Below are 12,644 nucleotides of genomic sequence, written 5' to 3' on the forward strand. Positions count from 1 at the left end.
CTATTCCTCATGCAAGAGCCACAGCGATCCATGCAAAACCTAAGTCGGATTCTGAGTTCTCTGTTCAAAATCCTGAAATGGCTTTCCATTTCACTAAGAGCAGAAACCAAACATCTTATAGTATTATATTAGACCCTACTTGATCTGGCCTCTCTCATTCAGTCTGCTCCAATCACACTGATCTCCTTGTTATTTCTCGAACACCCTAGGCATGCTCCCGTCTTAGGGCCTCTGCTTAGCTCTTCTCTCTTCCTAGAATGCTCTTCTCTAGATTATCCACTAGCTAACTCTCTCATCTTTGAATCTTTGCCAAAATCTTACCTTTTCAATGAGGCTTCCTCTGACCACCCTATTTAAAACTACTACTCCCCACTCCCAACCCCAGAACCCTCAATCCCCTTATTCAACTCTTACTGTTCCTTTTCCTTAGCATTCATCACTTTCTGGTATGATTTACTGTTTACTTGTTATTCATTGTTTTTCTCCTCTGTTACAAACTCCAAGAGGGAAGAAATCTTTGTTCTATTTACCAGTATATCCTAAGGGCCTAGAAGAGTGCCAGGTATACCACAGGTACACAATAAATATTTAATGTTTAGTAGGTTAAATATTCCTTAAAGGTATGGTAGTATTTGTCTCAAGACCATTTCAGCCTCATGCTGTTTTTGTGGTAAGATTCTTTCCAAACTCTTGATTCAATTTATTTATTGTTTCTATGTCTATTTAGGTTTTGTACTGCATTTCAGTGTGAATAAGTTATACATGCCATGAATATATTTCATCCTGGTTTGAAAATGCACTGGCATAAAAGTTGTCCAACATGCTCTCTCATATTTCTTTAGATCACTACTAAAGATCTAACTTATGATTATATATTTCATTCCAAGTACTGTTAACTTATTCTCTCTCCTTTTACTGTTAATCTTTGGTTGATACTCTATTGTCATTCATTTTTCTCTTCTTACATTCCTCATTACCTTTTCTCTACTTTCTTTGGCCTAACTCTGCTGGTCTTTTACACATTACTCAAGTTATACTCTTTGATGAGTGGTATAGTGCTCACCAGTACTTCTAGTTTCCTTCGTCCGGGCTCAGGGGACAGTAACAGTTACCTGACCTTTTGAAGCTAGGCAAGGCCATCTGACTGGCTCTGGCCAATGACATATGCCACATGCCACTTTTGATGGAAACATTTAATGCATGGGGAAGTGATGGTCTTTTCAATAGACGGTGTCTGGTCAATTCAATAGTCATATGGAAAAAACAAATCTTGACTCCTCTCATACCATTCGCAAAAGCCAATTTCAGATCGATTGTAGTTATAAAAGTGAAAGATCTTAGAGAGGGAAGATTTCTTAAACAGCACAAAGAGCCCTAATCTAAAGGGGAAAATGATAAATCGGAATACATTACAATTTACAACTTTTGTTCATCCAAAGACATCCTTAATATAGAGAAAAGCAACTCAGAAAGGGAGACGATATTTGCAAGACACCTTTCTGAAAACAGATTTGCATCTAGCACTTGTAAAGGATTCCTACAAATCAATAAGAAAAATATGGAATACTCAATAGAAAAATGGAGAGAAGACTCAGACACTTCATAAAGAGGATATCAAAATGGCCCCAAAACACATGAAAAGGTTTTCACTTTGTTACACATTAGGTAAATGCAACTTAAAACCACCATGTGATACCACCACACACTGACAAGCAAATAAGAAGGATGACAGAGGTTATGGAAACAGACGGTCATGAGACTGACCCATGGAGAGCCTGGAAGCAGCCTCTGGGCAATTGCTAGCAGCCTGAAAAAATGGCTTTCAGTGTGAAGAGCCACATGGCCCTGTTGGGAACAAGGGCCTAGAAATCCAGGGCTCAGGGAGGCTGGGGTCTGAAGTGATGACGGGCAAAGGCCAAGGAAATAAAGACGGAGGGTGTGCCATCTTCCCAGGAGTAGTAGATGAGGAGGAGGGGGCTGAAGTGGTGGAGCAGAAGCCAGGAGGTAAAGAAATGGAAATGGTGAAGGAAAATATGGTGGTAAATGAGGTGAAGGTCAAGGCAGGTCCCTGGTCCCTGAACGTGGATGCCCACGTGAGCTCCCTGGAGGCCATCCAACTAGAAGTGGAGACTGAATGCTCAGGCTGACAGAGCCGTACTACAGTTACAGCACAAGTGTGGTCAGGTATGTCAACACTTCCTAGAGCGGAGGAACTGCATTGTTCAGAATATCCCCAGCTTCTGGGTTAGTGCCTTTTGGAACCATCGATAGCTGTCCACCCTGATTAGAGGCCAAGAAGCAGACACGTTAAGGTACATAGCCAATTTGGAGACACCCTAAGGTGGGCTTCAAGTTCTAGTTCTTTCAAAGAAACCCACAGTGCAGAAACAAGCTGATTGTCGAGGAATATGTCAGATCATCCGACCAAGTGGAGTCTCTTGCCACTCCAATCATAGGGCACCCAGGCCATGAACTCTAGTCTTCCATTCATAGGAATCGAGATGTCACCTGCAGCTTCTTCAGTTGGTTTTCAGACCACAACCTTCCAGAGCCTGACACAATTGCTGAGATTATCAAAGAGGACCTCTGACCAAATCCACTTGAATACTGCCTATTGTGTGAAGGGGCCCATAGAGTTAGACTCTGCCAGATAAGGAAGCCAATGGGGATCCCTTAGGGTTGCAATCTGGTTAACCTCTGCCCTTGGAAGTACTCCCATACAAGATCCCCTACCACTTCCTGCTGGACCTGTGCCTTGGCAACAGCACTGGGTATGCCTATTACTCTTTGTGTACTGATCTTTCTGCACCCTCCTTCCTTTGAAAACTCTCTCAACTGCAGGATTGAGACCTTCATGGCTGTTCTGCATTAACATTACATTGTTATTACATAACAATACTACTGTGCCCTTAATTTCACTAGTATTTAGTAAAATCTATTACTTTCTCTGCTTCTGCTTACTGGGAAGATTTGGCAGTATAGATTTTATTTTCAATTGGGAACATTTGGAAGAATATCCATCTCTTTCCTGTATACCATGGAGAGTTCTGTGAATATTCTTAACAGTTTTCACCTTGTTTCTGTTAAAACTATCTTTAGAAATGCAATTTGAATAACTTGGTCTTATCAGAAGCTGAAGACTTCAGAAATTGTTGTCTTCATGGAAAAATTCCCTAACAAAAAATTTGTGGCTCTGATTGTCTTGACAATTTACCCTGGTAACAACTTAGTCATTGATGTATCTCTTTTTCTAAATAGCAAAATGACTTGTGAGATTGCTCTGTAAAATTGGAAGGGTACCATTGGCATATTTATCTTTATTTATACACATTATGGCAAAATCAAAGCATATCAGCCTGAAAAAACAGTTAAACTAAAAAGATGGAAAATAAAAAGGGTGGAAAGTACACAGAGAAACCAGAATGGTAGAAGAGTAGCCTGATACGAATACTTTAGACAACTGTTTGGCAGTCTCTATGCACACCCTCTGATCCAGCTCTGGGAATATTCCCAACAGAAATGCATATATGTATTCACAAAGACATGCATAGAAATGTTTTTAACAGCACAATTCTACTAGCTAACACTGGGAACTGCCCCAATATTCACCACTGGTTGAAAAAATAAACAAGCTTTAAATATTCACACCATGGAATACTGTGAGAAATAAAGAACTATGCCTACATGTAGTAATATGAATGAATCTCACAAACATGATGTTGGATAGAAGAAGCCAGACTCAAGAGTATGTGCTATATAATTCCATTTCTATATGAAGTTTAAGAACAGGTGAACTTGATCTATGGTGGTAGAAGTCCAAACAGTCATCACTACCAAGAACAGTGAAGATTCTGGTATCTGACCCCCTACTTACAAACTTAGCATGTTATCCTGCCTAGTTAGCGGATGCTGAGTCAGAGACAAAGGACCTTACAGCTCAACAGCCAGTGTCAGTATTTCTACCTGTCTCTTGAGCCCTAATTCTTAATCTGCAGCATGAAGAAAGCCATGTGACACCTGCACACACAGTGGGCTGCGTTAGAGGAGAGGAACCCTGGCCTGAAGGAAAGTGAATCCTTTATAATGGGAATTAAGCATGTCTGCCCTTTGCTTTGAAGGCAGACATTATCTTTATTATACTGAACAGCAAGGAAACCTGTACTTTGCTCCATAGGAGACACAATCTCTACTTTTTCAAGGCTGTAAGCAAACCTGCCCTTTGCTCTGGAGGGAAACACCATTTCTGTCTTCCAAGGCTATTCACGTATATCCTTGAAAAGATACTCTGAACAAAGGCAGTTAGTGTTTCTGCTTCCAAAAGTGCAGAAATATCAGAGACCCATGATAATTATCTTCCAACAGTTTTGGAGGGTGGGTGCCTATTGACTGGAAGGGACTATGATGGTGGATTCTAAAGGACTGGAGATGTCCTATGTCTTAATCTGGGTGCTGGATACCTGGGTGTATTCAATTTGTGAAACTTCACTGAGTTGTATACCTGTGAAACACATTGCTATATGTATATTATCCTTTAATGAAATACACCTGAGAAAAGCAAAAAAATAGAAATCCAAAGTAAACTAAGGAAAATAAAACAATAGAAAAAATTAAAAACAACAAAACAAAACCTGATCATTTTTCTGGAACCTCTACACTAGAAAATGACTGGCCAATTCAAAAGTATGTTTCAGATCTTTTTGGGTAGGCAATGATTCCATATATAAGAATTCTGATGGGTTCATTTTCTGTGTCACATTCAAATGGCTAAAATCCATTTTCTAAGGATAAAAGTACTCAATTATCTAGGTATGGGCCATCAACTTTTAGTATGTTTACTGAACCTGTTCGTTTTGTCAACTGACTTTTATCAGAGTTTTTCAGTTATAAACAGTTCATTAATCATGGCTTGTGATAGTTCATTTCTTTTTCCATCGTGGTAAGTGTACTCTTTAATCCTTATCACATATTTCATCCACCTCCCCTCTGGTAACCATCAGTTTGTTCCCTATAGGTAAGAGTCTGTTTCTTGGTTTGTCTTTTTTTTCCTTTGCCTGTTTGTTTTGTTTCTTAAATTCCACATATGAGTGAAATCATCATATGGCATTTGTCTTTCTCTGACTTATTTTGCTTAGCATTATACTCTGTAACTCCATCCATGTCACTGCAAATGGCAAGATTCATTCTTTTTTATGGGTGAATAATATTCCATTGTATATACATACCACCATCTTCTTTATCCATTCATCAGTTGAGGGACACTTGGGCCATTTCTATAATTTGGCTATTGTAAATAATGCTGCAATAAACATACAGGTGCATGTATCCCTTTGAATTAGTGTTTTTGGATTTTGGGGGTAAATACCCAGCAGTCCAATTACTGGATCATAGAGTACTTCTGTTTTAATCTTTTAAGTAACCTCCATACTCTTTTCCACAGTGGCCACACTAGTTTGCATTCCCACCAACTGTGCAAGAGGATTCCTTTTTCTCCACATCCTCATCAATCCTTGTTTTTTTTGTTTTTTTGTTTTAAGTCATTCTGACAGGTGTGAGGTGATATCACATTGTAGTTTTGATTTGTATTTCCCTGATGATGGGTGATGTTCAGCATCTTTTCATGTGTATGTTGGCTATTTGGATGCCTTCTTTGGGGAAATGTCTGATCATGTCTTCTGCCCATTTTTAATTGGATTATTCATTTTTTGTGTGTTGAGTTTTATAATTTCTTTATATATTTTAGATATTAACCCTTTATCGGATATGTCATTTGCCAATATCTTCTCCCATTCCATAAGTTGCCTTTTAATTTTATTGATTCTTTCCTTCACTCTGCAGCAGCTTTTTATTTTAATGTTGTCTCAATAGTTTATTTTTCCTTTTATTTCCCTTGCTTAGGGGATATACCTAGAAAGATGTTGCTATAGTCGATGTCAAAGATATTACTGCCTATGTTTTCTTCAAGGATTTTTATGGCTTCAAGTGTCACATTTAGTTCTTTAATCCATTTTGAGTTTATTTTTGTGTATGGTGTAAAAAAGTGGTCTAGTTTCATTATTTTGCATGTATATGTCCAATTTTCCCAACACCATTTGTTGAAGAGACTGTCTTTTTCTAATTGTTTACTCTTTCTCTTTCCTCTTTTGTCAAAGATTAATTGACCATATAATTATGGGTTTATTTCTGGGTTTTTTATTCTGTTCCATTGATCTATGTGGCTACTTTTATGTCAGTACCATACTGTTTTAATTATTACCACTTTGTAATGTAAGTTGAAATCTGGAATTGTGATACCTCCAGTTTTGTTTTTCTTTTTCAAGATCGCTTTGGCTATTCAGGGTCTTCTGTGATTCCATACAAATTTTAGGATTCTTTGTTCTAGTTCTATGAAAAATGTTGGTATTTTGGGAGGGATTGCATTAAATCTGTGTGTTTCTTTGGATAGTATAGACATTTTAACACATTCTCTTACAGTTGTTTGTATTTCTGGTGTTATTTCTCCTCTTTTTTTTTTGCCTTTGTTTTTGTTTATTTGGGTCCTCTTTTTTTTTTATGAGGTGATAGTTCATTTCAAAGTTCAGCTCTGCCAGCCAAATAAATAAAACCCGTGTATAATTTAGTTCTGTTGTTCAGCAATAGATGATGCTATTCTCAGGATGGGCCCCATTATGTACTTGCTCATTAGGATGGTCTTTATCAAAGTTTCATAGCCTTTCTTTTCAGGGCTCCCTCTTTGAGGTATAAGTATTTCAATTGATAATTAAGAGTTAAAAACAGTTTTAAGCCACACCTTTGGCACATTCCATAGAAGACTGTCATTAATAACAAAATCTTCTGTTAAAAATGTAAAGAAAAAATTTGGTTTGGCTTATTTGAGCAAAATTTTTCCATTTCTGTATATAACAAGGTATTGTGGATAATAAAAATAGTTCAGTGTTGAAAATGTAGCAGATTTCTTTTTTACATAAGGGATACAAAAACTTTTAATAATAAACAAGATTAACTTATTGCCTTTGAAGCATAAGGTAGAAATTAGGCTTTTCACAATGCCTACTATCAATTCATATCACACATTATAATTTTAAATGGCATCCATTTGGATGGCTTGCCCTGTGTTTTCCAATGGCAAAATTTTCTCTTTGCTACTAGTAGCTAGAAACATAGGGCATATAGGACACTTTGATTCATGTAAAGGTGTCCAAAATTCAAGTTTAGTCTGTCTTACCATGATGGATAGGGATGAGAAAGGTGATAGCTGGGATTTTTGAATCTCGCATTAAACAAGGGTCCAGAGCATTAAACTAATAGTGCACTGAGTTAGAGGTGGGAGCACCTTGGTTCTAGGGGGCTCTGCCCTAAATTGTAGGCAAATCCCTTAATTCCAAAGATAGTTCTATTCATCTTCTAAATCTGTAGATTTACCTACCCCTTAAAAATAAATTTTCCAGAAAGTTCTGTGCCTTTGCCTGGCTTGCATTCTCTATACTTTTCCTGGGTAACCTTAGCCACTGTCATAGCTTCTGTCATCACCTTTGAAAAAAGGACTGTGAAATTGCAATCTTCAACCCTTACTCTAGATCAGGGTCTGATATGTCCATTTGTACAATGTTTTCAAAATTGCTCTATTCCCTCTGATCTGGGTTTCACTACAACATCTCTTGCTACATTACTGGAAATCTCTAGACTGCCTCTCCTAAATCTTTCTTTTCCCAACATTCACCCTATTGACAAAGTGATCAAGTCCTTTTTGCCCAGAAATCCTTGTCAGCACACCACTGCCTGCAGAACATAGTCCCAACACCTTGCTACTGCACTTAAGGTCAGTTACAATGAAGCCCCCACCCAATAATCTTGCTGGATCCCACGCATACGGCTCATGCACTGTCCTGCTTCTGTGCCTTTCCCTCATCTTAGATTTTCTTCCCTCCCTCCTTACCTATGGAAATCCTATCAAAATTCAATTCAAATGCCATCTCTTCTAAAAAAAAAAAAAAAAAAACATCCCAAACCCCCTACCTCCTGCAGCATACACTTTGTAGGCACTTATTTCATACAAACTTATACTGTAGTTCTTTATATATGTTACTTGGTTATATAGGTCTTCGTTACTCAATTTTAAGTTATTTAAGGGCCAAGATCATGTTTTAGTTATCTTTTTCTTCTGTAATGGATAAGACACTGTGCCGTCCTCAAGTAGCCTAGAGTCTAGCACAGGAGACAATATACGGTGTGAGAAATGCTAAAATAAGAACAAGCACAGAATGCCATGGGACCACATGAGAACGGTGTTTCCCCAAGCTGAAGTTAAGGAGTGTCAGGGAAGGCTTATATTATTATAAGAAGTGGCTTTCAAGTTCCTTTGTAGACACCATACTAGACTATAAGCTTCTTCAGAGTAGAGATTTATCTTTTCATCTCTGTATCTGTAGGGATACATATTTTATGTCTAGCACAAAATAGACACTCCAAAATTAATGAATGTGTCAAAAAAAAGATGCCCAAGTCATTTATAGTTCTAAATGTGTAGAGTGAATCATATTAGTCCTTTGTACTTTTTTATCCTACTTATCAGATGGTCAATAAATAATAATTGGCTAATGAAAACCTCATAAAAAAGTTAATGACTTATTTTTTAGGCTTGAGGCTTTAGGTAAGTTTTAACTGGCATAGCTACCCAAATAACTCCTAAGAAAGAAGAGCCAGAGCAGAGACTTCAGTCAAATCGTTACATACACCTTAATTCCAAGTCTCAGAGAGGATGAGAGAAAATACGAGGGTAGAACTGAATCACTGTACTAATGACTTTGGTTAGACGATGTTTATGAACTTTATGTAAATCCAAAGCTTGATTCATGGTAATATGATCTACTTGTAATTATTTTCAATGATGATGATTTTGGTAAAATAAGGCAATATATTTTGCAGGTTTCTGTTATTAGAATAAGTTGATTTGAGGGGCAGCAGCTCCTGCCCATGAGTCCTGTCCCCGTGCTTTAATAAACCACCATTAAAAAAAAAAGAAAGAAAGAAACAAAGAAAGGAGTGTATGTGGATAAATGAGCTGTTTTGAAATTACAAGTCCAAATGGTATCAAAACTGTGATATTTGCTCCTTAATCTCTAAATTCATCTAAGTTAAAAAGAAAACAGAACTTATTACAGTCCTTAACAATAGACTATACTAATAATAGCTCTCATTTATTAAGTCCCTACATCATGGTACCACTGTGCTAAGCATTTTATGTGCTTTATTCTCTTAATTCTCATACAACCCTACAAGGTATTCCTGTTCCCATTTTGCAAATGAGGAAAATGGGGCTCAGTTGAGATACTTGTGTTTGGTCACTCACCAAGGTAGTAGTAAAGCCAGGATTCAAACCCAAGTCTGACTCCAGAGTCTCATAACTGTATATGGATAGAAATCTTATCTTTTGTTTTATAGTAGAAAATTATTAATCAAGATAATCTGCCAATGGTTTAGATTTTTCCCATTTGTGTACAAAATTTTTTAGCATATAAAACATTTACTAATTTTGATGATTAATGAAAATTCCAACAACAAAGGATAAGTGTAAAATCAGAAAAACAGTACTAATAATACATTATCGTTTGTTTTTCCTTTAATGATTATCAACCATATTATGACCTAATGTCTTCTGAAATCTGAATACCACCCACAAATGACTTTAAGATATAATGGCATTTACGGCACATCTACTGTTGGTTCAAGTCACTTTGCTAACGGCACTGTCACAGCTGTATCATATTTTCAGATATTCAGGTGGCTCCAACAAGCTTTCTGTCCCTAAGTAAACAGCAGGATTTGGAAGACAATGCACTTTGTCCAGGAAGACCAAATAACAGAGGTCTTTTCGGGTGGGGAAGGGATTATGTCACTGTCTAGAAATCTTTGATAAACTTGGCTCCTCAGCAATGGCAGGCTGGGGAAAGAACACACGCCAAGCAACACATGTGAGGTCCCAGAAATGTGATGCAAAGAGAAGGGTAAAATGGAAAAATCTCAAGGACAAAGCACAATGGAAGAGAAAAATAGTATAAGAGAAATTTTCAATGTTAGTTGTATATACCCAAAAGAACACTGGTGTGAGACCGAAGAGACTGTGATTTTTAGTTCCAGCTTGTTTTTCAATCTAATTTTGGGACGTCTGGCAAGGGGAGTGTAATCTCCCTATGGTTGGAATTTATTACTCATGATGAGAGGGAGGTGGACTAGAAAGTCTTTAAGTTTCCTTTTAGAGCTTTGATCCTATCATGCTAGGTAGGCTGCAGATACACATCCCTGGGGCTTCACTATTACTTAGAAATATGGTTGAATATTATACCACACACAAAAATAGACTCAAAATGGTTGAAAGACCTAAATGTGAGACAGGAGTCCATCAAAATCCTAAAGGAGAACACAGGCAGCAACCTCTTCGACCTGAGCCGCAGCAACTTCTTCCTAGAAACATCACCAAAGGCAAGGGAAGCAAGGGCAAAAATGAACTATTGGCACTTCATCAAGATAAAAAGCTTTTGCACAGCAAAGGAAACAGTCAACAAAACCAAAAGACAACCGACAGAATGGGAGAAGATATTTGCAAATGACATACCAGATAAAGGGCTAGTATCCAAAATCTATAAAGAACTTATCAAACTCAACACCCAAAGAACAAATGATCCAATCAAGAAATGGGCAGAAGACATGAACAGACATTTCTGCAAAGAAGACATCCAAATGGCCAACAGACACATGAAAAAGTGCTCAACATCACACGGCACCAGAGAAATCCAAATCAAAACCTCAATGAGATACCACCTCACACCAGTCAGAATGGCTAAAATTAACAAGTCAGGAAATGACAGATGTTGGCAGGGATGCGGAGACAGGGGAACCCTCCTATACTGTTGGTGGGAATGCAAGCTGGTGCAGCCACTCTGGAAAACAGTATGGAGGTTCCTCAAGGTGAAAATAGAGCTACTCTATGACCCAGCAATTGCACTACTGGGTATTTACCCCAAAGATACAAATGTAGGGATCCGAAGGGGTATGTGCACCCTGATGTTTATAGCAGCAATGTCCACAATAGCCAAACTGTGGAAAGAGCCAAGATGTCCATCGACAGATGAATGGATAAAGAAGAAGTGGTATATATATACAATGGAATATTATGCAGCCATCAAAAGGAATGAGATCTTGCCATTTGCAACGATGTGGATGGAACTGGAGGGTATTATGCTGAGCGAAATAAGTCAATCAGAGAAAGACATGTATCATATGACCTCACTGATATGAGGAATTCTTAATCTCAGGTTTCCCACAATAACAAATGGTGATATTTTTATTTCCTTCTCTACATTTCTGTACCTCTACTTATTTTCTCTTATTAATTGTATTGTCTAACATCAAGTACTGTTAAGTAATAGTGGTGACAAGTGAATGTGAATGTCCTTCTTTGTTCCTTACTTGAGTGAGAATACCTCTACTGTTGCCCAGGAAGCACAGTGGTCACTTTGGGGCCAAGGTATATTTTATCAAGTTAAGAAGATACCCATTTATTTCTGCTTTATTAAATTCATTTTTTAAATTTTTTTATTGTTATGTTAATCACCATACATCACATCATTAGTTTTTGATGTAGTGTTCCATGATTCATTGTTTGTGTATAACACCCAGTGCTCCATGCAGAATGTGCCCTCTTTAATACCCATCACCAGGCTAACCCATCCTCCCACCCCCCTCCCTTCTAGAACCCTCAGTTTGTTTTTCAGAGTTCATCGTCTCTCATGGTTCATCTCCCCCTCCGATTTCCCCCCCTTCATTCTTCCCCTCCTGCTATCTTCTTCTTCTTTTTTTTTAACATATGATGTATTATTTGTTTCAGAGGTACAGGTCTGTGATTCAACAGTCTTACACAATTCACAGCGCTCACCATAGCACATACCCTCCCCAGTGTCTATCACCCAATGTCTACATGGTCAACATGCATTCATGACAAAAACTCTTAACCAATTAGGCACAGAAGGAACATATTTCAACATAATAAAGGCCATATATGACAAGCCCTCAGCTAACATCATATTCAATGGTGAAAAGGATGAAAGCTTCTACTCTAAGTTCGGAAACAAGACAAAGGTATGGACTCTCACTACTCCTATTCAACAGAGCACTAGAAGTCCTAGCTAGAGCATCGGGGGGGAGGGGGGCGGGGAGAGAAGAAGAGAAGAAAAAGAAATAAAAGGTATCAGAATTGGGAAAGAAGAAGTAAAAATGTCTCTATTTGTAGACGGCACAATTTTATTTTAGTAAATCCTAAAGACTGAACCAAATATCTGTTAGATCTAATAAATGAATTCAGTAAAGTTGCAGGATACAAAGTAAACAAACAAAAACCACTAGCATTTCTATATACTAACAACAAAATTTCTGAAAAAAAATAAATCCATTTACAATAGCATCAAAAACAATAAATACTTAGGAATGAATTTAACTAAGGAGGTGAAGGATTTCAATGCTGAAAACTCTTAAGATACTGATGAAAAAAATCAAATAAAACATGAATAAATGGAAAGGTATCACCTGTTCATGGGTTGGAAGAATATCGTTAAAATATCAATGCTACCAAAAGCAATCTATAGACTTAGTGC

At 37.6% G+C, this 12,644-nt stretch overlaps 2 protein-coding genes and 1 long non-coding RNA gene across 6 annotated transcripts in view; 2 read left to right on the top strand and 1 right to left on the bottom strand.

The window, feature by feature from the left end:
- Window positions 1–12,644, top strand: part of LOC144379233 (uncharacterized) — a 122,416-nt gene that overhangs the window by 66,180 nt on the left and 43,592 nt on the right. The gene's annotated exons all lie outside the window — the stretch shown is intronic.
- Window positions 1–12,644, bottom strand: part of ACYP2 (acylphosphatase 2) — a 160,047-nt gene that overhangs the window by 46,945 nt on the left and 100,458 nt on the right. The window lies entirely within an intron of this gene.
- On the top strand, window positions 1,902–2,694 carry TSPYL6 (TSPY like 6). Its single transcript, XM_078057415.1, is given in 4 exon segments — window positions 1,902–2,131; window positions 2,133–2,327; window positions 2,329–2,672; window positions 2,675–2,694. Coding segments are annotated over 4 exon segments (789 nt in total).

This window comes from Halichoerus grypus, chromosome 10 (assembly GCF_964656455.1).
Source record: "Halichoerus grypus chromosome 10, mHalGry1.hap1.1, whole genome shotgun sequence".
Classification (NCBI taxonomy): Eukaryota; Metazoa; Chordata; class Mammalia; order Carnivora; family Phocidae; genus Halichoerus; species Halichoerus grypus.